General features: G+C 58.7%; 2 protein-coding genes and 1 long non-coding RNA gene across 6 annotated transcripts in view; 1 reads left to right on the forward strand and 2 right to left on the reverse strand.

Annotated features, from left to right (window-relative positions):
• Nucleotides 1-9,611: 9,611 nt before the first annotated feature.
• LOC122701927 lies at nt 9,612-13,479 on the reverse strand. Its single transcript, XR_006343149.1, has 2 exons — nt 13,044-13,479; nt 9,612-12,948 (listed from the first exon to the last, which is right to left on the reverse strand). It is a non-coding gene; the product is annotated as an uncharacterized LOC122701927 (long non-coding RNA).
• A 1,568-nt stretch (nt 13,480-15,047) lies between these two features.
• On the reverse strand, nt 15,048-22,639 carry LOC122702044. The gene is made up of 5 exons (XM_043915555.1): nt 22,454-22,639; nt 22,231-22,315; nt 17,996-18,106; nt 16,294-17,889; nt 15,048-15,875 (listed from the first exon to the last, which is right to left on the reverse strand). The coding sequence occupies exons 1-4, from the start codon at nt 22,637-22,639 to the stop codon at nt 17,252-17,254; spliced, it is 1,020 nt and encodes a 339-aa protein (XP_043771490.1). The 3' UTR covers nt 15,048-15,875; nt 16,294-17,251.
• A 2,775-nt stretch (nt 22,640-25,414) lies between these two features.
• TNRC18 (trinucleotide repeat containing 18) overlaps nt 25,415-27,269 on the forward strand; it is an 80,980-nt gene continuing 79,125 nt past the window's right edge. For 3 of the 4 annotated variants that reach the window (XM_043915370.1, XM_043915371.1, XM_043915374.1), the window contains exon 1: nt 25,415-25,750. In XM_043915370.1, the coding sequence (XP_043771305.1) occupies nt 25,564-25,750 (187 nt within the window). In that variant the 5' untranslated portion in view covers nt 25,415-25,563. The remainder of the gene's footprint in view (nt 25,751-27,269) is intronic. The other variant, XM_043915372.1, reaches the window with a different exon arrangement.

The raw sequence follows: 27,269 nt of genomic DNA on the forward strand, positions 1-27,269 counted from the left end.
CATCTTTTTTACATTTTAAAAAGTGGTGCTAAGATATATGTAACGTAAAACTCACCATCTGAGCCATCATCAAGTGTGCAGTCCGGGGGCAGCCACCACCACCATCATCTCCAGGAATTTCACCTTCTCAAAGTGGAGCTCTGTCCCCATGGAACCACAGCTCCCCACGCCCTCCCCCGAGCCCCAGGTCACCTCCAGCCCATTTCATGAGTTTGAGCTGCGATCCGTGTGACGCCTGCGGTTTTCTCGGAGGCCTGCCCCTAGGTTACAGCAGCTGCTCGGCCCTGGGGCGGAGCCAGGCCGCTGGAAAGGTGCCCCCACCTCGGGGGTCTCCTGAGCCAGGTATGGGGGCTGCCCTCCCCGGGTTGCAGACAAAGCAGGCTTTGGCATGCAGCCCCACCCTGGGCTGTCTCGTCCAGTGGCTGGCCGGGGAGCTGAGGGCGTCTGAGTGTACACAAGTCAGGGAGCAGGGAGGCTTGGTGCGGGCCTCATCTGGGGAAAGGTCGGTCGGTCTGGACATTCTAGGTCTCAGGGCTTTAACCAGCCTCTCCCTCTCAGGGAGCCGGCTTGCTCCCTTCCTGGGCAGGGAGTGGCCTCCGTGAGGCCTGGGGGTGGGGTGTGGGGGTCAGGCCTCTGAAAACACACCTGCCCTGTGACTGTTCGCTTCCCATGGTTCTTCCCTGCCTACCACGGCCCCTTGGGCGAGAGCCGTGGGGTCCTGCTCACCGCAGCACACCCCCTCCCCGTGGGGACCAGAGCTGGAGACACATTTGCTGCGGGCGGACTGACTCGAGAATTCCTTTACTCCGGGGTGCTCCCACTTTATAGACAGGGATACTGAGGCCCAGAGATGTGGGGTGACTTGCAGGCAAATCAGTGAGCCCAGAGCCCTGCAGCCCTGGCGCCAGAGCTTTAGGTCCTGGGGTAGAGCCAAGATGGAATTTCAGGCAGGAGGAGGCAGCTGGAAGGCATTTTTAGAGATGGGAAGGGGAGGAGGGGGGTGAGGGGAGGAGAGACAGGAGGGGGGAGGAGGAGGGAGGAGGGGAGGAGGGGAGGGGAGGGGGGAGGAGGAGGAGTGCTGCTGGGGCTTTTCTCTAGTTGAGGTGTGCAGGCTTCTCACTGCGGTGGCTTCCCTTCGTGCAGAGCGTGGGCTCTGGGCACGCAGGCTCAGCGGTTGTGGCCCCCAGGCTCTAGAGCACTGCCTCAGTAGCTGTACGGGCTTAGTTGCTCCTCGGGATGTGGGATCTTCCTGGACCAGGGATTGAACCCATGTCTCCTGCGTTGGTAGGTGGAGTCTTTCCCACTGAGCCCCCTGGGAAGCCCTTGCCACCCTCTTAGGTCCTCATTGCTCCCCCCGCCCCACTGTCTCCAGTTAGCTCTCAGGCAGGAGGTTGGGCAGGTGGGAGGGAAGGAAGACAGAACCAGAACCGGCAACGCTGTTAAAATCATGCATTTCATTCATTCGTTCACGTTGCTACAGCCTCAGCTGAGACCAGGGGCCTGAGAGGGAAGGGAGGGTCCGCATGCCCCGCTCCCCAGAAGCCCTGTGTCTCGGCAACCTTTCCTGCAAGCCGGTTCCTGGACATCGCCTCCGAGAGGTGGTACCTTCAGCCCCATTTTACAGATGAGGAAACCAGGCCCCAGGGGAACAGAGGCCCAGATCCCTTCCTCCACAGCCTGGCTGGCCTTTGCAGGGACAGCATGCAGACTGTGGCCAAGGATTGAGGGAACCCCTGTGGGAAAGTGGGACGTGACATAGGAATGGGAAGGAGTGTAAGTGAGCAGGTGACCACCATGGGCAACCAGCTTTCAAGCCCCCTGGGAGACAGCAAAGGTCACGTACCTCCGAGCTCTGCCACCTAAGGGCTAGGGAACAAAACACTGATCTCCACTAACTCCCATCCGACAGGGTCTTAATCCTCTCCCAGTCAAGCTGTGGGTGCTGAGAAATCCCTCAGATGTACTGATGCTGGAAGTTGAAAGTTCAATTGGAGCGATATACACCAAAATGGTAAAGATAAGAGGATGTGGGATAGAATGTCTGGAACATCAGCAACCATATTGCGATTGTGAGGCAGTTGCGAAGAGAATAGCATTAAAGTCTGAGGTGAATAAGCTACTGAGCTAACCTGCCTCCCCAGCCCCACTCCCCAACCAGGAGCACTTCTGGGTACCATGTAGCAGCTGGAGGCAGAGAGGAACAGGGCCTTTCCTGCCCCAAGACTCCTACAGTTGGGCAGGGGACACCTGAGTCCGGGCTGGGATTGGGCGTTGAGGGGCCTTAGGAGTCAGGAAGAGGCACCCACCAAGAGGGGGAGCCTGGACTCAGAACCATCCGAGGAATGTCTCTTGTTTTATTATTATTTTTATTATTTTATGATTTTTTTGATGCGGACAGTTTTTAAAGTCTTTTTTGAATTTGTTATAATATTGCTTCTGTTTTATGTTTTGTTTTTTTTTGGCCGAGAGGCATGTGAAATCTTAGCACCCCGACCAGGGTTTGAACCCTCATTCCCTTCATTGGAAGGCAAAGTCGTAACTACTGGACCACCAGGGGAGTCCCTGAAGAATGCTTTTGTGAGTTGAACTGTGTCCCCACAGAAAAGATCTAGTCAAGTCCTAATGCCCCACCTGCAGCCCATTATCGGGGAGCATGACCTTACTGGGGAGTCAGGTCTTCGAAGAGACCATCCGGATAAGATGAGGTGGTTAGGGTGGGCCCTAATTCAGTGTGACCGGTATCCTTAAATGAAGAGGAGGAGGCAGAAACACGGGAAGACCGTGTGATGGCCGGGGCCGAGATTGGAGTGACCACACCACAGAAGGGGTGCCGGGCACCCCCAGGAGCCAGGGGAGAGGCCGGGACGGACCCCTGCAGGTTTCAGAGGGAGCAGGCCCTGCTGGCACGTTGATCGTGGACTCCTGGCCTCCAGACTGGGAGGGAGCTTGTTTCTGTCCTTCGAAGCTGCCTAGTGTGGGGCTGAGTTACGACGTCCCCGCACACCCGCCCAGATGTGCAGGGTGGCTGGGCAGAGGTGGGGGCTGCTCTGGAGTGACCCCTACTGGCTTCTTGGAGGAGCAGGTGTGTGTGGGGGTGTGTGCACGCACATGTGTGCATGTGGGTCTCAGCCGTGCTCTGGGAAGGCTCAGGTTCTGCGCGTGATGTTTAAATACCAACATCAAAGCAGCCCGAGAGGAGCCAGGCAGGCAGAGCCGCGCTGCAGACACAATAAAGGCCTGGTGACGGCTATTTTTAGCCAGGGCCCCCGGCCAGGCTGCCTTGGCCCCACCGCCCTGCGTCTGAGACGCTGTGGGCCGGGCGGGTGTTGGTGTGGCGGCGGTGGGCGTGGACGTGGAGAGAACCCGGGGTGGTCGCTTGCCCAACAGGCTCCTTGGCTCCCAGGAGGCCCTGTCTGGGGTGAGGGTGGGGTCGTTCTCCCAGGAGCAGCACCCGCTGAGACCCAAGAGAGATCCCACACCCTGCAGGTGTCAGCCTTCTGGCCAGGTTTCTCTCCAGGATGCTAGCAAATCAGATTGGTGTGGATTCACCCAGCCAGGGAGTGGCAGCAAGGCAATTGACTTGGCCTGGCTGCCTTCATGCTGTTGTGTCTGACTCTTTTGAGACCCCATGGACTGTAGCCCACCGGGCTCCTCTGTCCAAGGGATTCTCCAGACAAGAATACTGGAGTGGGTTGCCATGCCCTCCTCCAGGAGATCTTCCCGACCCAGGGATCAAACCCACATCTCTTATGTCTCCTGCATTGGCAGGCAGGTTCTTTACTACTAGTGGCCCCTGGGCCACCCTCACCCAGTTTTCTTGGCTGAGTGGTATGTGGGATCTTAGTTCCCCAACTAGGGACTGAACCTGTTTGTGCCCCCTGCATTGGAAGCACAGGGTCTCAACCAGTGGACCACCAGGGAAGCCCCGCCCTCACCCCATTTCCAGCCTTATCCCACACTGGGCACAGCGGTCTCTCTGGTTGCGATGGCTGTTCCACCAGTCGGTACAAAGCGTGGCACGCAGCCCCGTCTTTACTAGGCTCAGGATTTTGTGGGTCAGGAAGTCAGGAAGATGCTGGGCAGTTCCTGGCAGTCATCTAAGAGCTCGGCGGGCTGGACCAGGAAGGCTGGTGGGGCAGGCAGGTGATGCTGGCGGAGGTGGGGGCCCAGCAGAGGCTCTGGGCTGGGGCATCGCTTTATGGCCTCTCCATGTGGCCGGGGCTTCCTTGCAACCAACCTGGTGGCCCCAAGTGCCTCGGACCCCTCTCTTGCCTGTCCCCAATGCGTGGACAGCCACACAGAAGCATGTGGTCTCTCCCAACCCAGCCTCGGATCCCAGAGGCCACGCTTCCACCCTGTTCTTTTGGTCAAAGAAGTCTCGGGCCTGCCCTGGTTCAGAGCAGGGACGCACATTCCACCTTTTGGTGGGGGCATGTTTTAAAACTGACAGTGGTCACAAAGAACCTCCCCAGATGTGGACAGCTGTCTGCACTGGTCCCCACTCAGGCTGGCTGGGCCCCTGCCTACCTTCCCGGGCACACGCCAGGCTCCTCCAGGAGGATGGCTTGCTGGAGGAGGGCCTGGGTGAAGACCTGGGTCAGGAAGATCCCCTGGGGGAGGAAACGGCAACCGGCTCCAGTATTCTATTCTGGAGAATCCCATGGACAGAGGAGCCTGGCGGGCTACAGTCCACGGGGTCGCAAAGAGTCGGACACGCCTAAGTGATAAAGCCTACTCACAAGGCGGAAGGAGGTCCTTAGGGTGGACCTTAATCCAGTATGACCGGTATCCTTTCAGAAGAGATTAGGGAGACATCTCTGGCGATCCTGTGGTTAAGAATCTACCTCAAAATGCAGGGGACAAAGGTGCGATCCCTGCTCGGGGAGCTAGGGTCTCTCGTGGCCCGTATGCCCCCCAGAAAGTTAGAAAATAAAAACTTCCAATTAAACAAATTACATGGAAAGTAAAGATGGTGAGGACTCAAAACTCATTGCTTTCTAATTCTTTTCCCACAGTTTACATTTTTTTTCCCCCACTTTGGCCACAGAGTGAGACATGCAGAACTTCCCTGACAAGGATCGAACCTGTGCCCCCTGCAGTGGAATCACAGAGTCTTAACCACTTCACCGCCAGAGATGTCTAGGACAATTTACTCTTTTTCTTTTTTCTATAATTTTATTTGTTTATTTTTTTGGCCGTGCTGGGTCTTTGTTGCTGTGTGTGGGCTTTCTCTAGTTGCAGCGATCGGGCTTCTCATTGCAGCGGCTTCCCTTGTGGCGGCCCGTGGGCTCTAGAGCACCGGCTTAAGAGCGATGGGGCAGAGGCTTAGCTGCAAGTGGGATCTTCCTGGCTCAGGGATTGAACCCGTGTCTCCTGCCTTGGCAGGCCACCAGGAAAATCCCCACCATTTCCTTTTTGTTATGCTTTTGAGGCCGTTTCCATTTACTGTGTCTGTAAATACACCACATAAAGGTAGGTCACTGCCCATCTTTGTCCAAGTCCGCGTTCAGTGGCAGCTCAAAGCCGGGAGTGTTTAAGGCACAGACATCAGCGGATGCTCTGAACCAGTCCAACCTGTGCTGAAGGCTCTCCAGCCCTTAGCACCCACTGCCGTGGTACCCACGGGACGAAGTCTGGGAGGTGGGTGGCCTGGGGTGCAGGCCTCCGGTGGGGGGTCTATGAAGCATATCCTCAGAAGCCCTTTTCAGCTGAACCCCACATTTTAGTTACCTGTTGCCGCGTAAGAAGCCATCCCAATGCTAGTGGCTCACCAGGACAGGCGTTTATCTCGCTTGTGAATCTGCAGCTTGGGCAGCTCTCGGCGGGGTCAGCTCACCCCTGCCCCACGTGGGGTCTGCCGGGACATGTCCTGGGGCTGGGCGCCCACCTCCATGGTGACCCCTGGGGATGAAGGCTGGCGACCAGAGGAGCCTGGCGTGCTCAGCCCATGGGCTCCCAAGGGTCGACCATGACTTAGCGACTGAGCAGCGAGTTGGCTCCCTACCCGCTTCCCTGAAGGAGGGCTCCCGGGTGCCAGGCTCGGCCGGGCAGTGGCTGGCTGTGTGGATGCCTCCCGGTGTGAAACACTCACATCAGTGTCCACTTGACGGATGAGAATACTGAGGCTGACCAGGCTCACAGAGGACAAATGGATGGAGGTGGGGCTTGTTCCCCCATCACCCTCCTCTGCACCCATCCACAGCCCCGTCCCTGTTCACTTAGGCCCCTGCTGCCTCCAGCCAGACTGGGCTTTCAGAACATTCTGAGCCTCTGTTGCCTGATGCTTGGGGGACATCCACGACTGATGGTGAACTGAGCTGACGCCGTAATTTGCACCTTGAATCTACGAAGATGCGGTTGTCACCGGGAGAGACCCGAAACCCACCATGAATAATTCCTGTGTTTTCAACAGAACACCAATAAAAGGAGCGTTTGAATAAATAACACTCAGCCCACCCAGGCGTGAAGGGGAAGAGAGATGCCTGGAATCATCGGAGCTGGGCTCCTGTGGATGAGGTGGTAGGGTCCTGCTCCCTGGGGACAAGACCCGGCTCGTGGGCAGGCGGTCAGCAGGGCCACGGTGGGCAGGCCAGGGCCACTATTACCTGTGCTGGCCCAGGAAAGCCAGTTGCCTGGGACAGGAGGCCTGCTCAACTCCCTCCCTTCCCCCAGGCCCTGCTGGGACCCTTTTGACCTAAGCAGAGGCTGACCTTCCAGCCTGGAATGCCTGTCTCTGCTTTTTCCGCCTGGCAAACTTCTCTTCATCCTTGAAAACCTGCCAGAATGATGTCATTCCACTCATTCATCGAGTGGATATTTCACTGCAGTCTACTGGGCTGGGCTTGGGGGCGAGAGTAATAATAAAGCATAGGGCCTCTGGGATGGGCTATAGGATGTATGTCTGTATGTATCATTTTTATGCATTGTATTTGTTTGCCTATGCCGAGTCTTTGCTGCAGCCTATGGGGTCTCCGGTTGCGGCATGTGAACTTTTACTTGTGGCACGTGGGATCTAGTTCCCTGACCAGGGATTGAACTCACTGAACCATCAGGGAAGTCTCTGGGCTGCATTATGGATTGAATGTCTGTGGTCCCCCCCCAAATTCATATGTTGAGCTCCTAACCTTGAAAGGTGATAAGGAGGTGGGGGTCTTAGGGAGTGGATGACGTTATGATGGTAGACCCCAAATGAATGGGGTTAGTGGTCTTGTAAGAGAGACCCTAGAGAGCCCCCTTGTCCCTTTACCCACAAGCAGACACAGAGGAAAAGAGCCATCTGTGAACCAGGATGCAGGCCCTCCCCAGACACCAAATCTGCTGATGCCTCGATCTCGGACTTTTAGGCTCTAGAACTATTTCTACTACTGCCGCTAAGTCACTTCAGTCGTGTCCGACTCTGTGCAACCCCATTCCTGGGATTCTCCAGGCAAGAACACTGGAGTGGGTTGCCATTTCCTTCTCCAATGCATAAAAGTGAAAAGTGAAAGTGAAGTCGCTCAGTCATGTCTGGCTCTTCACGACCTCATGGACTGCAGCCCACCAGGCTCCTCCATCCATGGGATTTTCCAGGCAAGAGTACTGGAGTGGGGTGCCACTGCCTTCTCCGAGAACTATTTCTAGGAAGAAATAAATTTCTATTGTTTAAGTCACCCAATCTATGGTATTTTTTTACAGCAGCCCAAATGAACTAAGACAGGCTGATTTCCTCTCCCCTCCACCACGTAATTCATAAGTTGGAATTCTAGCCCTGGTGCCTCAGAATGTCTTTGGAATGTGTGTGTGTGTGTGTGTGTGTGTGTGTGTGTGTTAGTCACTCAGTTGTGTCTGACTCTTTGTGACCCCATGGACTGTAGTCTGCCAGGCTCCTCTGTCCTTGGGATTTCTCAGGCAAGAATACTGGAGTGGGTAGCCATTCCCTTCTCCAGGGGCTCTTCCTGACCCAGGGATTGAACCCAGATCTCCTGCATTACAGGCAGATTCTTTACTGTCTGGTCCACCAGAGAAGCCCTGTATTTGGAGACGGGACCTTTATTTTATTTATTTATTATCTTGGCCACACCACACAGCATGTAGGATCTCAGTTCCCCAACCAGGGATTCAACCTGTGTCCCTCGCCCCCACAGTGGAAGGGCAGAGTCTTAATCACTGCACCCCCAGGGAAGTCCCAAGAGAAGGGAACTTTAAAGAGCCAATTAAAATGAGGTCATCGGGGTGAGCCCTAATCCAACAGGATTGGTGTCATTGCGAGAAAAGATCAGGACGCAAACCTGCACAGAGGAAAGACCGTGTGAAGACGCGGGGAGAAGACGGCCGCCTGCAAACCAAGGAGAGAGACCGCAGAGGAAACCAATCCTGCTGACACCTCGGACGTTGGGTCCCCAGAAGTGTGAGAAATATGCTTCTGTGGTTTAAGTTGTCCTGTCTTTGTTGTGGAGCTTCCCAGGTAGTAAAGAACACACCTGCCAATGCAGGAGACATAAGAGACTCGGGTTTGATCCCTGGGTCGGGAAGGTCCCTTGGAGGAGGGTATGGCAACCCCACTCCAGTATTCATGCCTGGAGAATCCCATGGACAGAGGAGCCTGGTGGGCTCCATAGGGTCCACAGGGTCGCAAAGAGTAGGACTCAACTGAAGCGATTTAGCACGAATATCTTTGTTGTGGCGGCCCAAGGGGACTGAAACAGCCTCTAAGGCTTGTAGACAATTGCAGGAAGGGTGATGGGGACCATTGGGAGGGAACAAGCTGGTCAGAGACCTGTTTTTCAGCTCCCTCTCAGGGGCATGGATTGCATCCTGCTTCCTCTTTATCCCTGCCCTGCCTTTCGTCCTACCTGGTTATGTAGAGATATTCCTTTAGGTGTTTGAGGTCATCTTTGCATGTTCAGTATGTGTTCTGTGAGAACTGTTTCATTCATAAATGTATTCTTGATGGATTTGTGGGAGAAGGTGAGTCCATGTGGAACTCACTTCCTCCTACTCCACCATCTTTTTTTTAAGATTTTTTTTTTTTTTTGATGTGGACCATTTTAAGTCTTGATATTGTTTCTGTTTTATGTTTTGGTTTTTTCGGTCACAAGGCACGTGGGGTCTTCGCTCCTGGACCGGGGATCGAACCTGCACCCTCTGTGTTGGCAGGTGAAGTCTTAGCCACTGGACCACGAGGGAAGCCCCTACTCTCTCATCTTGACTGGAGCTCCCGAGAGATCCGAGTTCAAGTCCCTCCTCCATTGTCTATCACCATTCTGCCCTGGGACCTTGGACGCGTCCCTTCCCCAACCTGGGCCTCCGTCTCTGTGTCGTAACAAGATTCCAAGGCTTAGCAGTGTGGTCGCCCACACCACATCCGGGCAGACCAGCAAAGGCCGTGCAGGAGGACCTCTGCCTGCCAGCTGTGGCCTGGGTGACCCGGGCAGAGGTGGCCCTTTCTGAGCCCCTGTTGGCCTCTCGGAGGTGGGGACGATGTGACTGAAGCAGGGTCAGCAGCAGGCGGCCATAGGAAGGGCCCCCAGAGGCGGATCCCTGCAATTAGGATGTGGGTGCCGGCAGTTTATTTGGGGGGCTGCCCAAGAAAGATAGGGGAGTGATACAGGCAAGGAAACACAGCCAGAACAAGGTGTGCAATTGGGTTTTTAATAATTAAAAATTACTTATTTATTATTTTTATTTTTTTGGTTGCGCTGCGTCTTTGCTGCCGCACACAGTCTTTAGTGGCGACTTGAAGGCTTCTCACTGCAGGGGTGTTTCCGGTTGCGGAACGCAGGCTCAGTAGTTGTGGCACATGGGCTTAGCTGCTCCAAGGCTCGTGGAATCTTCCTGGACCAGGGATTGAACCCGGGTCCTCCACATCAGCAGGCGAATTTTTAACCACTGCACCACCAGGAAGTCCTTTATCATTTTTAAAAAATTGGAGTATAGTTGATTTACAATGTTGTTGTACAGTTACGTGACTCAGTTACACACATATATACATTCTTTTTTCAAGAGTGGTAATTTATTTCTTGAGTCTTTAATATTTATTTTTACTTATTTGGTGGTGCCGGATCTTAGTTGCAGCATGCGGGATTCCAACTGCCTGATCAGGGATCGATCGAACCTGGGCCCCCTGCATTGGCAGCATCTTAGCCACTGTTATCTGTGGCCACATAAGAAGCAAGACCACCAAGGACGTCCTCATTCTTTTTTCTAATAGTCTCTTCCATTATGGTTTCTCTCTGGAGATTGGATGTAGTTCCCTGTGCTGTCCAGGAGGACCTTGTTTATCCATTCTAAATGAGACTGTTTGCATCCACCAACCAGCCCCAAACTCCCAGTCCTTCCCTCTCCCTCCCCCCACCCGGGCTCAGCTTGCTGGGGACTCTGGAGACGGTGTAGAACCCAGCAGGGGGCGTGGATGCCCTCTAGTCGAGGGTTGCTGGGTGGGCAACTTCCTGTCCCTTCTGCCTGCCCTGACCAAGGGAAGCCCCCCAAGTCACGGCAGCTTCTGATTGCAGACCCTCCCTTTAGGAGGGGAATGTGTGCGCTGCCCCTACACTTCGAGACCTCAGTCTCCTCTCCTGCCTCGTGGCCAGCTGGAGGACCCCAGTCCTTCTGCAGGAGGGACTTCCAATTGTGTCCTGGCTCTGGGATAAGGCGGGGGTCAAGGGCCCAAGGTCGGCGTTGTGGGTGGGATTCTGTGTCCCACAAAGATGCGTTCAAGTCCTGTGCCCTGGAACCTCAGTATGCGGTCTTATTTAGACAGAGGGTCATTGCTGATGTCATCAGTTAAGAGGGGGGTCACACTGGAGTAGGATGGGCCTTTAATCCAGCACGACTGATGGCCTTGTGAGAAGAGGAGACGAGGACTTCCCTGGTGGCCCAGTGATTAAGAAGCCTCCTGCAGGGGACACGGCTTCGACCCCTGCTCTGGGAAGATCCCACATGCCGCAGAGCGACTAAGCCCGTGCTCCACAACTACCGCACCTGTGAGCCGAGCCGAGAGAAGCCAGCTCCGTGATGAGAAGCCTGTGATGGCAGCGAAGAGCGGTCCCCACCCACCACAGCTGGAGAAAGCCTGTGTGCGGCAGCAGAGACCCAGCCAAAAATATATAAATAAAATAAAATGATAAAAAAAAGAGGAGGCAAGGATTCCCTGGCAGTTCAGTGGTTAAGCATGCGTCTGTCAGTGCCGGGGACATGGGGTCGATCACTGGTTCGGGAAGATTCCACATGTCTTGGGGCAACGAAGGCCGTGCGCCCCAGCTCCTGAGGCTGTGCTCCAGAGCCCCACGAGCTGCAGCTCCTGAAGCCCGTGCACCCAGAGCCTGTGGTCCGGAATAAGAGAAGCCTCCTCAATGAGAAGTCCGAGCAGCAGCCAGAGAGGCGCCCCCACTCGCTGCAACTAGAGAAAGCCCGTGCACAGCAAGGAGGACCCAGCGCGGCCAAAATAAACAAACAAGCAGGAGAAAGCCTGGGACAGAACCACGCAGAGAGGGGACGCCAGGGGAGGCCACACAGACAGAGGGTGGACGGCCTGGTGATGACGGGGGCAGAGATCAGAGTAAAGCAGCTTTAAGCCAAGAAATGCCAAGAATGTCGGCCGCCACCAGAAGCTGGAAGTGAGGCCCAGAGCAGATTCTCCGTCGCGGCCCCAGAGACAGAACCAGCTCTGCTGACACCTTGATTTTGAACTTCTGGCCTGAGCCGTGAGCGAGTCCATTTCTGCTGTCTGGGTGACAGAGGGTGACGACTGGACAGCATCATTGACTCAAGGGACGTGAGTCTCCTCCGGGAGACGGTGTAGGACCGGGAAGCCTGGCGTGCTGCAGCCCGCGGGGTCGCGAGGAGTCGGACACGACTGAGTAACAGCAGCAGCAGCCACCCAGCTTGTGGCCCCGGCCAGCAACAGGGTTGGCTTCAGTCGTGTCCTGGGCAAGTGCCGGGGCAGCGACCTGGGGACAGGGCTGACCACAGTCCAGGCAGTGCCAGCTGGGAACCCATCCTCTCCTGGGCACCTGCCCAGAACCCAGCTGCTCCTAGAGGGAGTGAGGCGGAGGTCACCCGGAGCACAGGGCTTCTGTGGCCCCTTGGCTACCTGAGTGCCTGCGAGCGTTCAGAACCGTGTGCGTCTCAGGACCATCTGCACGGTGACTGTAAGCACAGCCCTCCTGCTTGATCTCAGGCAAGGAGCTCCACTTTACAGCCAGGTAAACTGAGGCTCGGAGAGGGGAAACGGCTTGTAAACGTCACATACCAAGTGAATGGCAGAATCGGGCTTGAACCCAGGTCAAGGTCGGCTGGCTCCTCAGATCTCTCCTGCTTCCCTCCGGGGTCATTCCATCAGCGGCCCCCCGGCACGGGCGGCCTGGCTAGGGACAGGCAGCGCTGAGTTCAGACCCCACCACGGAAGGGGCGACACCGCGTCTTCTCTTTCTGACCTCGCTCTGGAAGTTGAGGTGTCACTTCACGTGTCTGGTGAGAGACGCAAGATTCCACCTCCACTGGGAGAAATGTCAAGGTCACAGTGTAGAAAGGGGACACATCCTCGGAGGATACAATGTGTCGTGACAGCCACTCGAGGAGCCTGGCCCCAGGCCCCTGCAGCCCTGGCATTTTATCATCTGGAGCTGGAACTGTGACCTGGTGATCTGGTGTGGGCGGGGTGTGGCGAGGGACTGGCAGACAGAAAACCGGGAGGAGGGGGAGGCGAAGGCGGCCGGGGAGGTACAGGAGAAAGCCTCCAGGTTTGCGGCTGGTACAAGCCCCGCCCGTGGTGAAGCTCTGCCTCTGGGGCAAGGCTTTGTGGAAAAAATCTCATCCATCAGCCATTCCTCAGGTCTGATTAGATCTTGCCCTTAGAGAAGAGTGTGATGGGAAGACAGGTCATTGGCGGTCTGTGTTCTGTCCAGCGTTTCCATCTTTCCGGATAAGCTGCTGGGGAATTGCCTCTTTCTTGCTGCACATGGCCATAGCCTACCACATAGAGAAAACGGAGGTTCATAGGAGAGGATGGGGCCAATGGAAAGATAATTAAAAATTGAGAGGGAGGGAGGGGGTCCTTGATTCACCTAGGGCATTTGGGCTTCAGTAGTTGAGGCCTGTGGACTCGGTACTTGCGGCTTCCAGGCTTCTAGAGCCAGAGCACAGGCTCAATAGTTGGGCTGCACGGGCTTTGTTGCTCCGTGGCATGTGGGATCTTCCCAGATCAGGGAGGGAACCTGCGTCTCCTGCTTTGGCATGGATTCTTTACCACTGAGCCACCAGGGAAGCCCCCTTTTTACTAAAAAAAAAAAAAAAAAAAAACCAATTTATTTATTTTTGGCCGCGTCGGTTCTTAGTTGAAAGCGGGAGGGATCTTCGTTGTAGCATGTGGGCTTAGTAGTTAAGGTGTGTGGCCTTAGTTGCCTCGAAGCACGTGGGATCTTAGTTCCCTGACCAGGGATTGAACCCACATCCCGGGCATTGGAAGGTGGATTCATCTCTGGGTCACCAGGGAAGTCCCAGCGCTTAGTCGCTCAGTCGTCTGTGACCCCATGGACAGTAGTCCGCCAGGCTCCTCTGTCCGTGGGGATTTTCCAGGCTAGAATACTGGAGTGGGTTTCCATTCCCTGCTCCAGGGGATCTTCCCAACCCAGGGATCAAACCCAGGTCTCCCGCATTGCAGGCGGATTTTTTATCAGCTGACCCACCAGGGAAGTCCCTGGGGCCCACTTAAAACCTCTCTTTTCTTGTTTTAGGCGGAGGCCCCGTGTGACGTGGCTCCTCCTGCTGCTCGTGGGCCTTCTCCTTGGCAGCGCTCACCATGCTCATGGTTCTCTGTTACCCAGCTGTCTCCTTCTCTGGACTGGAAGCCCCACAGGGAGGCGTATTCTGGTTCATTGTGCTCACCACTTTATCATCAGGCCCTAGCACAGAGCCTGACGTGTACGTATTTGTTAAACAAACACAAGGGAATAAATACAAGGAATGATAAATGCTCTGGCAGCGAGAGTCCTCTGTGATGATCCTCTCTTCCCCGGGATGACCTTACATGGAGGTGGACAACTCAGGAAATCTAAGTGCCCTGGGATGCTGAGTCACCACATGGAGTTCAGCTGCCCTGGAGGGTTGCCCAGGCTCCGAGCAGACCACGTGTTGCGGAGAACACATTTGTATGAGCTGTGCTGAACTACTGAGATATTGGGGACTTTTGTCACTGCAACATAACCTAGCCCATTCTGACGATGCACCATGAACAACAGGCGATCTGACCCCCTGGGGGCTACTGGCTAGGCTGCAACCCGCTCCCCGCTCTAGATGCCATCCCACTTCTGTTCATTTGTGTTTCCCGCCTGACTCTTGTGGACCCTTAAATCTGGGATGGTATGGGAATTCCCTGGAAGTCCAGTGGTTAGGACTCTGTGCCTCCACTGCCGAGGCTGTGTGTTCGATCCCTGGTTGGGGAACCAAGATCCTGCAAACTGTGTGGCTTGGTCAAAATAAGAAAAAGGAAAACTGGGCTGGTGTATTAGTTTGCTAAGGCTGATATAACAAAAGGTCATTGACTGAAGCCACAGAAATGGATTCTGTCTCAGTTCTGAGGGCAGGAAGCCCAAGGTCAAGGTGCGGGCCGTGTCAGTTCCTTCTGGACTAAGGGGCAGGATGGCTTCCCGGCCTCTGCCTCTGCCTGGGTCCCGTTCGTATGAGGACGCCAGTCCTACTGGATCAGGGACCCCCCCTACTCTAGTATTGGAGAAGGCAATGGCACCCCACTCCAGTATTCTTGCCTGGAAAATCCCATGGACGGAGGAGCCTGGTAGGCTGCAGTCCATGGGGTCACTAAGAGTCAGACATGACTGAGTGACTTCACTTTCACTTTTCACTGTCATGCATTGGAGAAGGAAATGGCAACCCATTCGTGTTCTTGCCTGGAGCATCCCAGGGACGGGGGAGCCTGGTGGGCTGCGGTCTATGGGGTCACACAGAGTCGGACACGACTGAAGCGACTTAGCAGCAGCTACTCCAGTATGATCTCGTCACTAGGTACAATGGCCCTATTTCCAAGTAATGTTACACTTGGAGATATTGGGGGTCAGGACTTGAACACATGAATTTTGGTGGGGAGGTATTCAACACACAGCAGAAGGGCTCCATGAGGAAGGTCCAGGGGGGCTGGGCCAGGTGAGCTGGGCTGGACAGAGGAGGCTGGGGAAGCAGCCACATATTTCCAGCAGAAGAAATCACGTAAGCAGGCCTTTCTGGCAGGGTGGCTCTAGAAGGTTCTTAAGAGACTCCCTGCGGCTGCAGAAAGTATGTGAGTGCATGCGTGCATGTGTATGGGGGTGGGGCTGCCTCGCACTCGTCTCCGGGTGGAGACAGACCAAGACAGGCAGAGAGTGGAGGGGCGCGGGAAGGGGGGGCCTGTCAGGCTTGATCTTTGTGGGTTTGTTTTTGACTTTCTGCTGACTCTGGAAATGGACTGACAGGGGTGGGGGTGAGAAAGAGGCAGGAAAGCGAGGGAAGCTTTCAAAGCTGTAGCCATGGGAAATGTTTTTATTTTCTGCTTGAAAGAAAAATGCCAAAGAAGGATTAAAAAAAAAAAGGCGGGAGGGGGTGAAGAGAGTAAGAGAGGCTCGTGTATGACTCATACACACACTCACACACACACACACACACGCACACATACACATCCTGGAGGCCTGTGGGGGTAGGAGGCTCCTGGGAGGCCTGGGAAGCAGGGTTTGGTCCTGCCGTCCCCTCCCTAGAGAGGCCACCACGGGCCGCGGAGGACGGGTGAGGAGCACAAAGACGCAGAGCTGGGTTGAAACCTGTCTGGCTCGCTTGTTGTCACTCAGACTGGGTGACCTTAGGAAGGCGTCTCACTTCTGTGGCTCCCAGGGACCCTTTGGATGAGTGTGTCTCTAACAGGGGCACAGACGTGTGCAACAGAAGGTGTGTGTTAAGGAGCAGAACGAATACCTGGAGGAACACCCAGACGGGGGTGGTGTGCCAGAAACCAGGAGACCCCAAGGGAGATGGGAGGTGGGATTCTCCAAGGACGTGCTGCGCCCGAGCTCCGCCAGGTAAACGGAGCCCCAGGCCCCCTGAACTCCTGACCAGAGCCCTCCCAGCCGGGAATGAGGGCCAGGCTCCTTCAGCCAGCCTGACCTTACCCTCCCCTACCAGGCCCGGCCAAATGGGCTCCCATTAACCTCTGACCCCTGTTGCCTCCCCGTCCCAGGCAAGGGCAGGAGAGAGGCCCCAGGAGAAGGTGGAAAGGGTGGACGAGGCAAGGCAGGAGGGGGGTGGCGGGCTGGGTCAGCTCCGTCAGCTGTGCACCTTCTCTCAGCTAGCCGTGGTCAGGCTGGGGGCTCCCTGGGTGCTGGGACTCCCCGTCGGTCTCCCGCATCGCCCCGCGCTCCTGTGGGCCTGCCCTGCTTTCTGCACCTCGGGTTTCTGGTCTGTTATACGGGCCCGACAGCACCCATGTCAGAGGGCGGTCCAAGCCTGCACGGAGCAGAGGCTCGCATCAGGAGGAATTTTCAGACGGAAAGAGAGGAAGCCCGAGCGTTCTGCTGTGGATGCAGGTGGGCTGGGCTGGGTGTGCAGGGGCCACGTGGGTCAGGGCGGTGGGCAGGGGCGGAGACGCCTCTGGGGGGCCAGGCTGCCCATGGAATTTACTCCGGAGCTCTCAGCATGCACAGGCCTGCCGGGCGGGGGTTCAGAGGCCCAAATGGAGCTGCCAGCCGGCAGCAGAAGAGGACCTGGAGGAGACGGGAGGGCGGCCCCTCGGGGGGCACCGACTCCCCACCGAGAAGTGCAGCTCCCCTCCCCTGGCACCCCCCCCCCACAAGCACACAGGCTGCCAAGGCCTCCATTAGTCACCCTGGCCGCTGACATACATAAATCCCATTAGTCATAGGCGCACACACAGGCTTGTGGAACACACCCAGGCACACCCAGACAAAGAAGGCCCCCACAGAGGCCTTGTCTGTGCCCCGTGTCCCTTCCCTGGGTGCCTAGAACAGTGCAGGGACCCTAGGCGCTCAATGGACACGTGGTCAGCTTCACCCTCCAAATACTGCCAGCTCCCCCCACCCCCCGCAAATAACCACAGCTGCCCCATCCCCTGGGCACACTAGCACCCCAATAAGCGCCCCTGAATGCCCTTGGCCAGTCCCTCTTCTGCTCCTCTGCGGAGTGGGAGGGGGGCTCGGCTGGCACGCGGGGCCCCTCCCCGTGCCTGTCCTCCGACGGGTCTAGCAGGAGATCCAGTCCCCAAGGTCAGCAGAGCTCCTTAGCAGGCGGCCCCGGGCTGATTTATTGGCGGTTTATTTGGAGAAACACTATCGCTCTTAGATTCTGGGGGGGGGGGGGGGGAAGGAAAAAAAACACGCTCGCGGTGGACTTTAACCTTGGGCTGAAACCGCAGCGCTTTGTTTTCGGAGGCGCTTCCTGGGGCGCCGCGGGGCTGGGGCTGGGGCCGGGGGAGGCGCGGCCGGAATGCAGCTCGGCTGCCTCTCCACTCCCAGGCTGCGTTCCCGCCGCCGAGGGGAGCGCTGAAATTCTTCTGGGCTCTGCCCGGAGGCCTTGGTCCCTTCACTTGTGATTTTAGAAATTCTAGGAAGGAGCTGAAGCTCCCCGGGTGAGTATTTCGCAGCGAGGTTTCCAAACCCTCCGCCTCCGGCATCTTCCACGTGCCAGTCTGCTGTCGTGTCACTGGCTCAGGGTGGATCCCAGGAGGCACGGTGAGTGTGTGAGTGTGTGTGTATGAGTGTGTGTGTGAGTGTGTGTCTGTGAATGCCTCCCCCTTCGGCGGCTGTCCCCACCAAAGTCCAGGAGGCTGTCCGGAGGTGGCTGTCCTGATGAAGAGCGCGCACTGCCTGCTTGTCGGCGGATGCAGGGCATTGGAGTGAAGGCCTGTTCCCCGCCCCTCTGGCAAAGAGACATTAAGCGTTATTATTGCAAATCCACCCCATCTGGATCAGTCCCCCTCTACCCACCCCGCTCCTGCCTGGGGTGGAAAGACTGCTGCCCCTACCAGGCTGCCTCCAGTGCTGGACCTGCTTTCCCGCTGGTTCGCCTGTTTGCGACAAAGAGGGTGGCCGACGAGAGGGCCGAACTGGGTCCAGACAGGGGAAAAGCCCAGGTCCTGGCAAGGAGGAGATGGGGCTGGCGGGGGGGGGGGGGGGGGGGGGGGGGGGGGGGGGGGGGGGGGGGGAGGGGAGACCAGAGGAGCCCCTCGCCTACAGGCGAGGCGCCTGGAGACCCGGTTTGGTCCTCGATGCACACAAAAGGCCCCCTCCCCACATGGTGCACCCACGGCGCGCTCCAAGGGCCGAAGGGTGGCCCAGAATGGCCGCAGAGTCCGTGCTGGGAGGCTGAGTTCTGAGAAGTCACTCTGACCTAGCCGTCGCCCCTGGATGGCACGCGCAGAGCCTGAACTGGGTTCAGGCAGGTGGCGGCGCGTGCCCACCAGAGCCTCACCTCGCCTTCTGAGTAGTAAGCGCGTGGCTGGGCGCCCCAACCCAGGGAGCCGTCAGGGGATGCCCAGGCCCCCTCAGGGTCCTGCGGCCACAGGGATGGAAGCTGGTGGTGCCCAGTGGACAAGGCTGTTCGTTCCCTCTCTCTGGCCAACAGGGAAGTTTCTGACTTGACTCCCTGCTTAGTCTCGGGGGCCCCCGCGTCCTGACCTGGAGGACAGGGTGTCCAGGGCAGTCCAGATGCCGGCCCCACCGGGAATACCGGCCCAGGCAGTAGGAAGGAGGCCCTCCCCTGCGCCCAGATTTATGGCCCCAGCCGGCCCCCAGCGCCGGAGACTGTCTCCGTCCCCTTAGAGTCGAACAGTCGAGTGGAAGACCCGACCCGGCCTGGCCTGGGGAAGAGGCTAGGGCTGGAGGCGGAGCCGAGCGCCGCAGGGATCCGCCGGACCCGGCCCGCCAGATGCTCCGGGGTCCCGGCTCTGTGTGCGGTGCGGCCCGGCTCCTGCGGCTTTCCGGACTCCGGCGTCGCGCCCTTGGGCTTCCTGGCGAGTCGGGACTGATCTCGGCGGGGCTGGTCGAACCTCGGCTCGGCGCCGAGTCGTGACTGGGCCAGTCCCTGCAAGGGGATGGCGAGCCTGGCTTTCCCGGGCGGGCCCTCTCCGGGTTTTAGCAGCACCCGGGCCAGGAGCTCCCTGGTTGTCGGACCTGGAACCTGAAAACGGGCGCTTAAAAGACCGCGTCACGGCTTCCCAAGCGGGCAGCGGAGGCCGGCGAATTCCCGGGGCCCCCTTCACGGAGAGGCTGGTGGAGCGCGGGGGTTTCGGTCCCCGCTGCACAAGGCGGCTTGGGGCAAGTGGTGGAGGTGGCTTGGGTGTCCTCGCCTAGGAAACGATGGTTTCTTCTCGGGGGTAGGGTGGGGAGAGGGGTCGGGGGAGAATGTCGTCCCTGCGGCCAGCCACACGAGGATTCCGGGGAGCGCAGGGTTTGACCCTGAACTGGGCAGGATTGCCCAAAAGCGCGGGACGCTGAGCCCGCGCCTCGACAAAGGCACGGCCAGGGAGCGCTGAGTCCAAGGTTGGCTTGTCCTTTGGTTTTTAAAACAAAGCGAAAGAATTTTGTCAGTCGGGCTGCGTCCACGGAACTGGAGATCCGGGAACGTACAAAAGGCCTCGGCTCTGGAGGCCCCGGGGATGACCGCGGACAACAGCGCCCAGGGCCTGGGCGGGTTCTCCGGGGACTGAGGTTTGGGTTTGCGAGGAGGTTCCCCGCTTCAGCCGATTTTCCGCCCAGCCAGTACAACACACATAGACACACACACACACACTGCGTCAACACACTCTTTTTTTGGCCACGGATCCTGCCGAATAAACACAAGTATGCGGGGGGAGGGGTGGAAGATGGCGGCTGGACCCGGGAGCACTGCGGAGTCCGCGCGCTGCGACCCGATCCACGCGGAGCGCCCAGGCCCGGGTTTATGTTGAGTGTGGTCACCAGAGGGGGGAGCGTATTTTCCCAGACCGCGAGGGCCGGCCGGGGGTGCCCCCGAGGCCCCCTACGAATGGTGGGGGGTCTTGAAAGCAGCCTAGACTGCGCCCACCTCTCCATTTGGGATCCGTCCCCCGCCCTTAAGATGGCTCCCGGCCGCCTGTTTACTCGGCGACTGCGGGCGGCTGGGCGCCGGCGGAGAGGGGCAAAGACCGGGGCGCACGCAGGTCGGCCCGGCCGGCCCGCACCCCCACCACGCTGTAGCTCGGAGACCGGGCACTGCCCGGCACGGTCTGTCCGGCGAGCCAGGAGGAGCCGCCGCCGCCGCCACCACCTCTGGGTTCCCAGGCCCTGCACCCGGGCAGCGCTGGCCAGGGGCTCTGCGGGCTGCCGGTATGCGCGGGGACGGCCTCACAAGGGGGCTGCAGCCCACAAAGGTCCGGGGTATGGGGAGGGAGGGGGCCTACGCTTGCCCCCCGAACCTCGGCCCTAATGAAATGCAGGCTTGGTTCGCCACGCCGACCAGGCGCACACTTGGAAAATGCAGACGCCATTGGCAAATCCAGGGCAAATGCACAATTTTTATTAGCAACTAAATGATTTATGGCACATATACCGCGCCGGCACAATTACGGCGTCTTGGAGCATCCAGGGGTGAAAACATTAAACATTTATAAAAATAGGCTTTTGTTTTTTTCCACCCCCGTAAGCCCTTTGTATTCCCCACCCCTACTCTCTCGACATTTTTTTTTTTTTTTTTCCTTGAGCTATATTAAAACAAAGAAAAACATTCCAGATCCCGGGCGGGGGTACTGAGATGGGGGATCAGTGTTTGGGGTCTGAATACTGAGCGATGGGGGTTTCAGGAGTGGGAGGGTTTACTAGGAACCCACAAAGGCCTCTGGATAAGACTGGAGACACTCGGCGCCCACCCGGGCTGCGCCCCCACGCAGGGCCCCTTCCCCGGCTTTGGCTTCCAGCAGCCTCGCGCAGTTCAGCTGCATTTACTTTACTTCTGCATCACCCCCCTCCCCCAAGGCACACAGCACAATACCTCCTTTCTCTAACCCCCCTCTCCTCTCGGCCAGTGCTCCCGGCCGTCCCGGGGCTGCACCGGGAGCCTCCGGCCGCCCCGGCCGCCCCTGAGACCTGCGTGCCCTGCTCCGCCACTCCTTCCCCTCGGCTCCGGCTATTTTCGAGGCTTTCTTTCCTTCTCTCCCCTCCTCCCCCCCCCCCCCCACCCCAGCAGAGCGCCAGCTTCCAAAAGAGGGCAGCCTAGAAACCAGCGCAGGAGGCTCCAGGAAGGGCAACTTGAAACTGCCCTCAAGAGGCTGAACTTTTTTTTCCTAAAATTTATACTGGAATTAAATTAAGACACCCCCAGTTCGCTCTCCAAGCCTACCCCCTTCTTTTTCTAAAAGTGGAGTAAAGAAAATAGAACGAATGGGCGCGAACTAGCTCATTATCCCCCTCCTCCAGAAAAGTTGCCTTAAAAATGGATTGGAAAAAAAAAAAAAGAACGAACGATGCAAAAACGCTGAGTCCGCAGCGAGGGGCGAAAGAGCGGGCTTCTCTTGTTTTAATTAAAATCTAATCACCGCGGTCGGTCTCTGAGGCAGGATCGGAAAGGATTTCTGCCCCTCCAAGCTTCCTTTCGAGGGTACGTAATGCCTAGCCGGGCACGGGTTCCTGCGGGGCCGCGCAGGGTGCGGGCGCCCGGGACGGCCCCTACGACCGCGTCCGCACTCCTCGCGCCTGCAGCCAAGTAGGTTGCCGCGGGCAGCTCCCGGCTACTCAACCCAGAAAGGATTTTGCTGAAAGCGCAAAATAAAAGTACAAAGTCTGGGGGATTGGGGCTCCCCTCCCCCTCCGGCCGCTGCGGCCAGCCAAGCACTTTTTGGGCTTGGCTGCTGCTTCCTCTGAGCTCAACAGATTTTTTTTTTTTTTTTCCCGGTCTCGCCCTCCCTGGAGGGGGCGCGGCGGATGGAAGGCGAGAGAGGCCCCCAGCCAAGAGGTTTTTAATATTACACTTTAATAGGTTTCAGAAGGCCCCGTGGAGAAATGCTAATAGGCTGAAATGTCAGAATCGAGAGGGAGTCAGTTCGCGCTCAGCCGATCTAATCCTTTTTTCTGCTCTGAGTTTTTTTTTTTGGTCGGGGGGAGAGAGAGAGGGAGGGGAGCGCCCACGCAAAGAGCCTCTTTGGGGAGGGGCGCGAGGGAAAGCGCCGCAGCCCCGGCCGGGGCGAGCGGGGGGCGCGCCCTGGCCCGCGTTTCTATAGGAACCCCTTTTAGAAGATTAGAAACTCACCCGCTGCCCGCCGCCGCGGCCTCTCCAAAATATTAATCAGTAACCATCTGACACCGCGTTTCAGGGAAGAACCCGCAGACCAGGGCTAGGAAAACGGCCTTCTCGCCTGCCCATCCCACCCAACCGCGCAGTTCGGGGAGAGGGAATGAATCGCTGCTTTGTTTTAAAGCGAGGTGGGGGGAGGCGGGAAAAAGCCGCCCTTGTCCGTTTTGGCGTCTTCCACCGCGCGTTCTAGAAGGCGCGCCTCGGGGGAGGTGGGGAGTCGCGGGGCCCCGGGCGCGGGGCACAGCCCGCCGGACCCCGGCCCTTGCCGGCTCGCTCGGCTTGTCACCTCCTCCCGCGAGCAGGAAGCTGACAGGCGGCCCATTAAACTGCGCCTTGCAAAGCCCAGGATTGCTGCGACAACCATCTTCCTCTATTCTGATCACTCAGCCCAGACGCTGGGGGAGGGGGGAGGAAAAGGGAGGAGGAGGAAAGGAGGGGGGGGGGTCCGAGCTGGTGGAGGGGGAGGGCTGCCTAGAAACGGCCCGGAAAAATTCTCACCACCAGTTTTGATCATTCAGCCCCGCCGAGGGGAGCCTGGAAACTGCTGGAGCCCCTGGGTCCGTAATTGGTTTTATAGGAATGGCCGAGGGCCAAGGTGTTTACATGCGCGTGATGGGCGGCGCGCGCGGCCAATGGGTGGCGGTCGGGGGCCGGCCTGCGGGGAGGCGGGCACCCGGGAACAATGCGTGTTTCTTCGCCCGAGAGTGTTCCCCTCCCCCAGTCGTCCCCTCCCCCCCCGCTGTTTTTTTTTTTTTTTTAGATCCAGCGAGAGGAACTTGAAAGGGGGGTTGTGTAATGTACCTTTTCCAATCCCGGGCTGTATATGGAGATTTGGGATTCTTTAAACCAGCGCTACCTGGATTTTATTAAAAAGCGGGGAGCTCGGCGGGAGGAAAGCTGGCTTTTCCGGGGGCTGCGGGAGCCCGGCCGCGGGAGGGCGGAGGAGTTGGCGCGCCGAGCGCTCGGCCCGGGGAGCGGTTTTCTACCAAAAAAAGGAAAGGCGGGCAAAAAGTGTGAGGCGGCTGCGGGTGGCGAAGGGGAGCTGCGGCCGCGGGATGGCGGGCAGCACGGGCGCCTAGCCGCGCCGGGAGCCGGGGCCGCCACCAGAGTCAGCGTCGCCGGAGCCCGGATCTGGGAGCCCCGCCGCGCCAGGTACGCCGCCGGGCCGCCCGCCTGCCCCTGGCCGGGCACGATGGTCTCCAAACTTCTCCAGATGGCCCCCACCCCACCTCTCCCTCGGGGTGCGCCGGGGATTCCCGCAGCTCTCCAGCTCCGGAGAACAGAATCGGGGGGACCAGGGCCGGCATGGTGGGGCGCCCCGGGAGGGGTGGGGGCGAGTCCCTGAACCCCGGGCACCCACCTGAGCCCCCAGCCCGGCTCTAGCCCGCCCAGCCCGGCCGAGGGGCGTCGGTTCCCTTCTCGGTTCCCGGCAGGCGGCGGGGGAGCCAGGGACGCCTAGACGTTTTCGATTATAGGCTGTTTTTAATTAAAAGCCGGAATTCAGCCATTTTAACTGCATTTAAGAGGGGGAGAAAAGTAGGGAGAACGCAGCAGAGCCCGCAGATGGCCGAACCAGCTTCTCTGCCAGAGCAAGGGTGTTGCGGGGGGCTTCACCCCGACTTCCCCAAAGTGGGGCGCTGGGGTATGCCCCGAAGCGCTGGCTTTTAAAGGAAAGGTACACAAAGAACATTAAAAAAAAAAATCACGGAAAGCTCATCGCCTCCTTAAGACATGTATCTTCGGATGTGGCGATCTTAGATTTTTTCCAAAGTAAACGCGGATCTGGTAACCAGAGCCTGATGGGAGGGAGCGGGTGTTTGTAACCAAAACCGGGTTAAAATAAGCACCCTTAGCAAACTTGGGGAGGGAGTCTGGAGGACCCCGGAGGGTTTGTGTCTGAGAGGGTCTGCAGGTCCGGGGCCTGGGAGCCAGCCGGTCGTGGGGCGCAGGGCGGGCAGCCGTGAGCCCGGTGGCTTTGGCGAGATCGGCGGCTCTAGGAGCGTCCCAGCCTCTTGGAATCAGGAATCCGAGCTGCCGCGGGCAGACGGAGGGCGAGGGTAGGGTTGGCTCCTAGACCCCCTCCCGCCCCCACGGGAATCGGCAAATCTTTTAAACAAACAGCTTTAAACTGGAACTACGCGGGGATTTGCCCAACGCTGGGGGAGGCGCCCCTCCATCGGCCCGCGCCGCCAAGGTTTTCTTTGTAGGTTATTTTTGGGGTCGGGGGGCAAGCTCTAGGGTAGGAGCGAGACCCCTGAATGCCTCCCTTCCTCTCTGATGCCCCCCAAATCCCCCGCGCTAGGCCACGTCCTACGGCCGCAAGATTCCCAGGCCAGGGCGTTGGAAAATGAAACCAAAGCTTGTTTTGAAGGATTCTTTCCAGTCCTCAGGCGAGAATGCCACGTCTCCGGTCCTCGGACTTAGACTGTACGACTCAGTGGCCCGAGGGGGGTGGCGAGAGGGGGCGATGAATCTCTTTTAAAAATAAGAAACCCACTTAGTACCCTCTGTCGTGAAAAAAACTAATCCCGCGGCTTGGGGCGAGCTCAGGGAAGCCAAACTCAGAAAAGGAAGACAAGGGTCCCCAAAGGTTAAATATTAAACTTTTCGGATCAGATAGTGACATAGTGTTTAGGGAGACATTTCGCACCGCTCACGGGAAGGTTTCACGGTGTGAAACCCTGGAGCATGTGACGCCCAGGAATCCAACACACTTCGGAGGTTTGTACTGAGGCGCTCCGGGCGCGGCCGAAGGGCCTTCCCCAGTTTCAGGAGCACCCGTGAGCGGCCGAAGCAGAGTCCGGGCTGGGCACTTTTTGAGCCGGGTGCGCAGGAGCCTGAAGCCGCGGAAGGGAGGAGCATGGAATTGAACTTTTTATGGAAAAGGGGCTCCTCCCGGTTTCATTTCTGGCCTCTTCGGTAGCCCCCAGTCCCGAACGGCAAGACGACTTTCTGAACTTGTTTTTTTTCCCCCCCATCCTTTTTCTTTTCTCCCCCGCTTCTTGTTTTTTCCGCGGCCCGTCTCCTCTCCCCGCCAAGACGCCTTGTGCGCCGCCTCGCGCCGCTCCGCCTGGCCGCCCGGAGGGGCCCCATCGCCGGCCGGCCGTGCGCCTCGGGCCGCCGGCCCGCAGCCGAGCGCAAGCCCCGCTGGCCGCCGCCGCCGCCATGCACGCCGCGGAGCCCCCGCCGCCCGAGGACTCTGGGACTACGCCGACGCCGAACTTTTAGGTCCCACTGAACGAGGCCCGCGGGCCGGGTGGGGGGCTGGCCGCGGCACTCCCGCGGAGGATGGATGGCCGAGACTTCGGGCCCCCGCGGTCCGTGCACGGCCCCCCGCCGCCGCTGCTGTCCGGCCTGGCCATGGACAGCCACCGCGTGGGCGCGGCCACGGCCGGACGCCTGCCCGCTTCAGGCCTGCCCGGCCCGCTGCCGCCCGGAAAGTACATGGCCGGCCTCAACCTGCACCCGCACCCGGGTAAGTGCCCTATGCAGTGCCCGCCCCCTCTTGTCCCCTCGGGATCCTGCGGGGGAGGCCGGCCCCGGGGAAGCTACCAGGTCTGTTCCCCCATCCCCGCGCTCGCACTGGGGATTCGGCCCCTCCTTCTCCCCCGACTGGTACACAGGTTGCCCACGGGGTATGGGCAGGCCCAGGGGGGTCTCTTCGCCCGGGGCAGAGGTCAGTCTGGAGGCCCTGACGCACAGGGGCGCTGGACTCTGTAGCCTTCCCCAGCGCGTCCGGCTCTCCCGAGGCAGTCGAATTGGCCGAAATCGGAGCCCCCAGGGGCGATTCCAAACCCGGGGCTCCTGCAGTTGGAGCCTGGACTGGAGTTTTCAAAATCTGGGCGAGAAAAGAACAAACCCCGCTCCACACCCTTTGGAGACGTCTGCACCAGAGCTGCAATGCTTTTCTTGGCAAATGTCCTTTCAGGCGCCGTGCGTCCGGGGTTGGGCCTTAGCTTCTGGTCTCTCCTGTGGGGTCTCCAGCTAGTCCGGGCGCTTGGTGTGTGTGGGGTGTGGGTGGGCAAGAGAACAGAGACCCCCAACACTGGGGACTCGGCCTTCAGCGGGCGGGCCGGCTGCCCTTGAGAAGACCCCGCGTCCCCGGGGAACGGTGGCAGGAGCCGTACCCCGGGAAGAGGGCAGAAGGCGGGCCCTGGAGACCCCTTATTCTCCAGCAGCAAGGCCGGCGGCCCCGCCGCAGGGATGCAGACACTGGGCGGCCGCCATCCTGAAGCTCTGGACAGAAGCGGCGCGGGAGCCGATCGGCCCGGCACGATCCGCGGCGGGAACACCCTGGGTCTGATATGGAAGCGCGGGCGGAGAAGGCCCGCTGGATCCTGCCGTTTCCCCAGCGGGGCTGCCCAGGCTCGGTGGGGACCGCGCGGGAGAGGGGCAAGCCTGCCTCAGCCGCTGCGTTCTGGCAGGGGGACCTCAAACGCCGGGACCCCCAGACCTGCCTTCGGCCGCTGCAGGAAACCCAGACCCTGCTCTCCCGCTGCCTTCAGCCTCTGTGCCTGGCGTCCCACGCTTCGGCTTTTAAATTAAAAAAAAACCCCATCTCTCCTACCACCAAGTGTAGTCCAGGACTCTTGTGAGTTCTCCGGGACCCCAGGACGCTCCCTTGGCCTTGGGGTCTTGGAAGGGACACCTGGGCCGCCGTGGCCCTGCCCCACCAACCCTGCCCGCTCCGCAGCGCTCTATTTTTTTTTTTTTTTTTTTGCCTCTTCCTTTGATTTTTCTCTTGAAACTTTTCAGGAACCTGAGTTCCAGGGCTCGGAGGGACAAAGGGCCTTTGTGAGGCACCAGGCGGGGGAGGGGCGCGCGCGCGAAGATCCCTGCCTGCGGGGGGCGGGGGACGTGTGTGTGTGTGTGTGTGTGTGTGGGGGGGGCAAGGAACCGGGTCGTGGCCTTGGGGCGCGCGTGTCCCCCAAGAGCTGCCACAATGAGGGCCAGGGTTTTCTCCCAAGTGGTGCACTGCGGGCCAGGGAGGGGTG

This window comes from Cervus elaphus, chromosome 10 (assembly GCF_910594005.1).
Source record: "Cervus elaphus chromosome 10, mCerEla1.1, whole genome shotgun sequence".
Taxonomy (NCBI): Eukaryota; Metazoa; Chordata; class Mammalia; order Artiodactyla; family Cervidae; genus Cervus; species Cervus elaphus.

Excerpts from the sequence above, each read along its gene's own strand:
- LOC122702044 (XM_043915555.1), bottom strand. The coding sequence starts at position 22,639 with ATGGTTGTCGCAGCAATCCTGGGCTTTGCAAGGCGCAGTTTAATGGGC. Across the intron at positions 22,316-22,453 it reads CGCGCCTTCTAGAACGCGCG|CCCTGGTCTGCGGGTTCTTC; the intron begins GTGGAAGACGCC and ends CCGTTTTCCTAG. Across the intron at positions 17,890-17,995 it reads CCAGCACTGGAGGCAGCCTG|AGGGGCGGGGAACAGGCCTT; the intron begins GTAGGGGCAGCA and ends TCTCTTTGCCAG.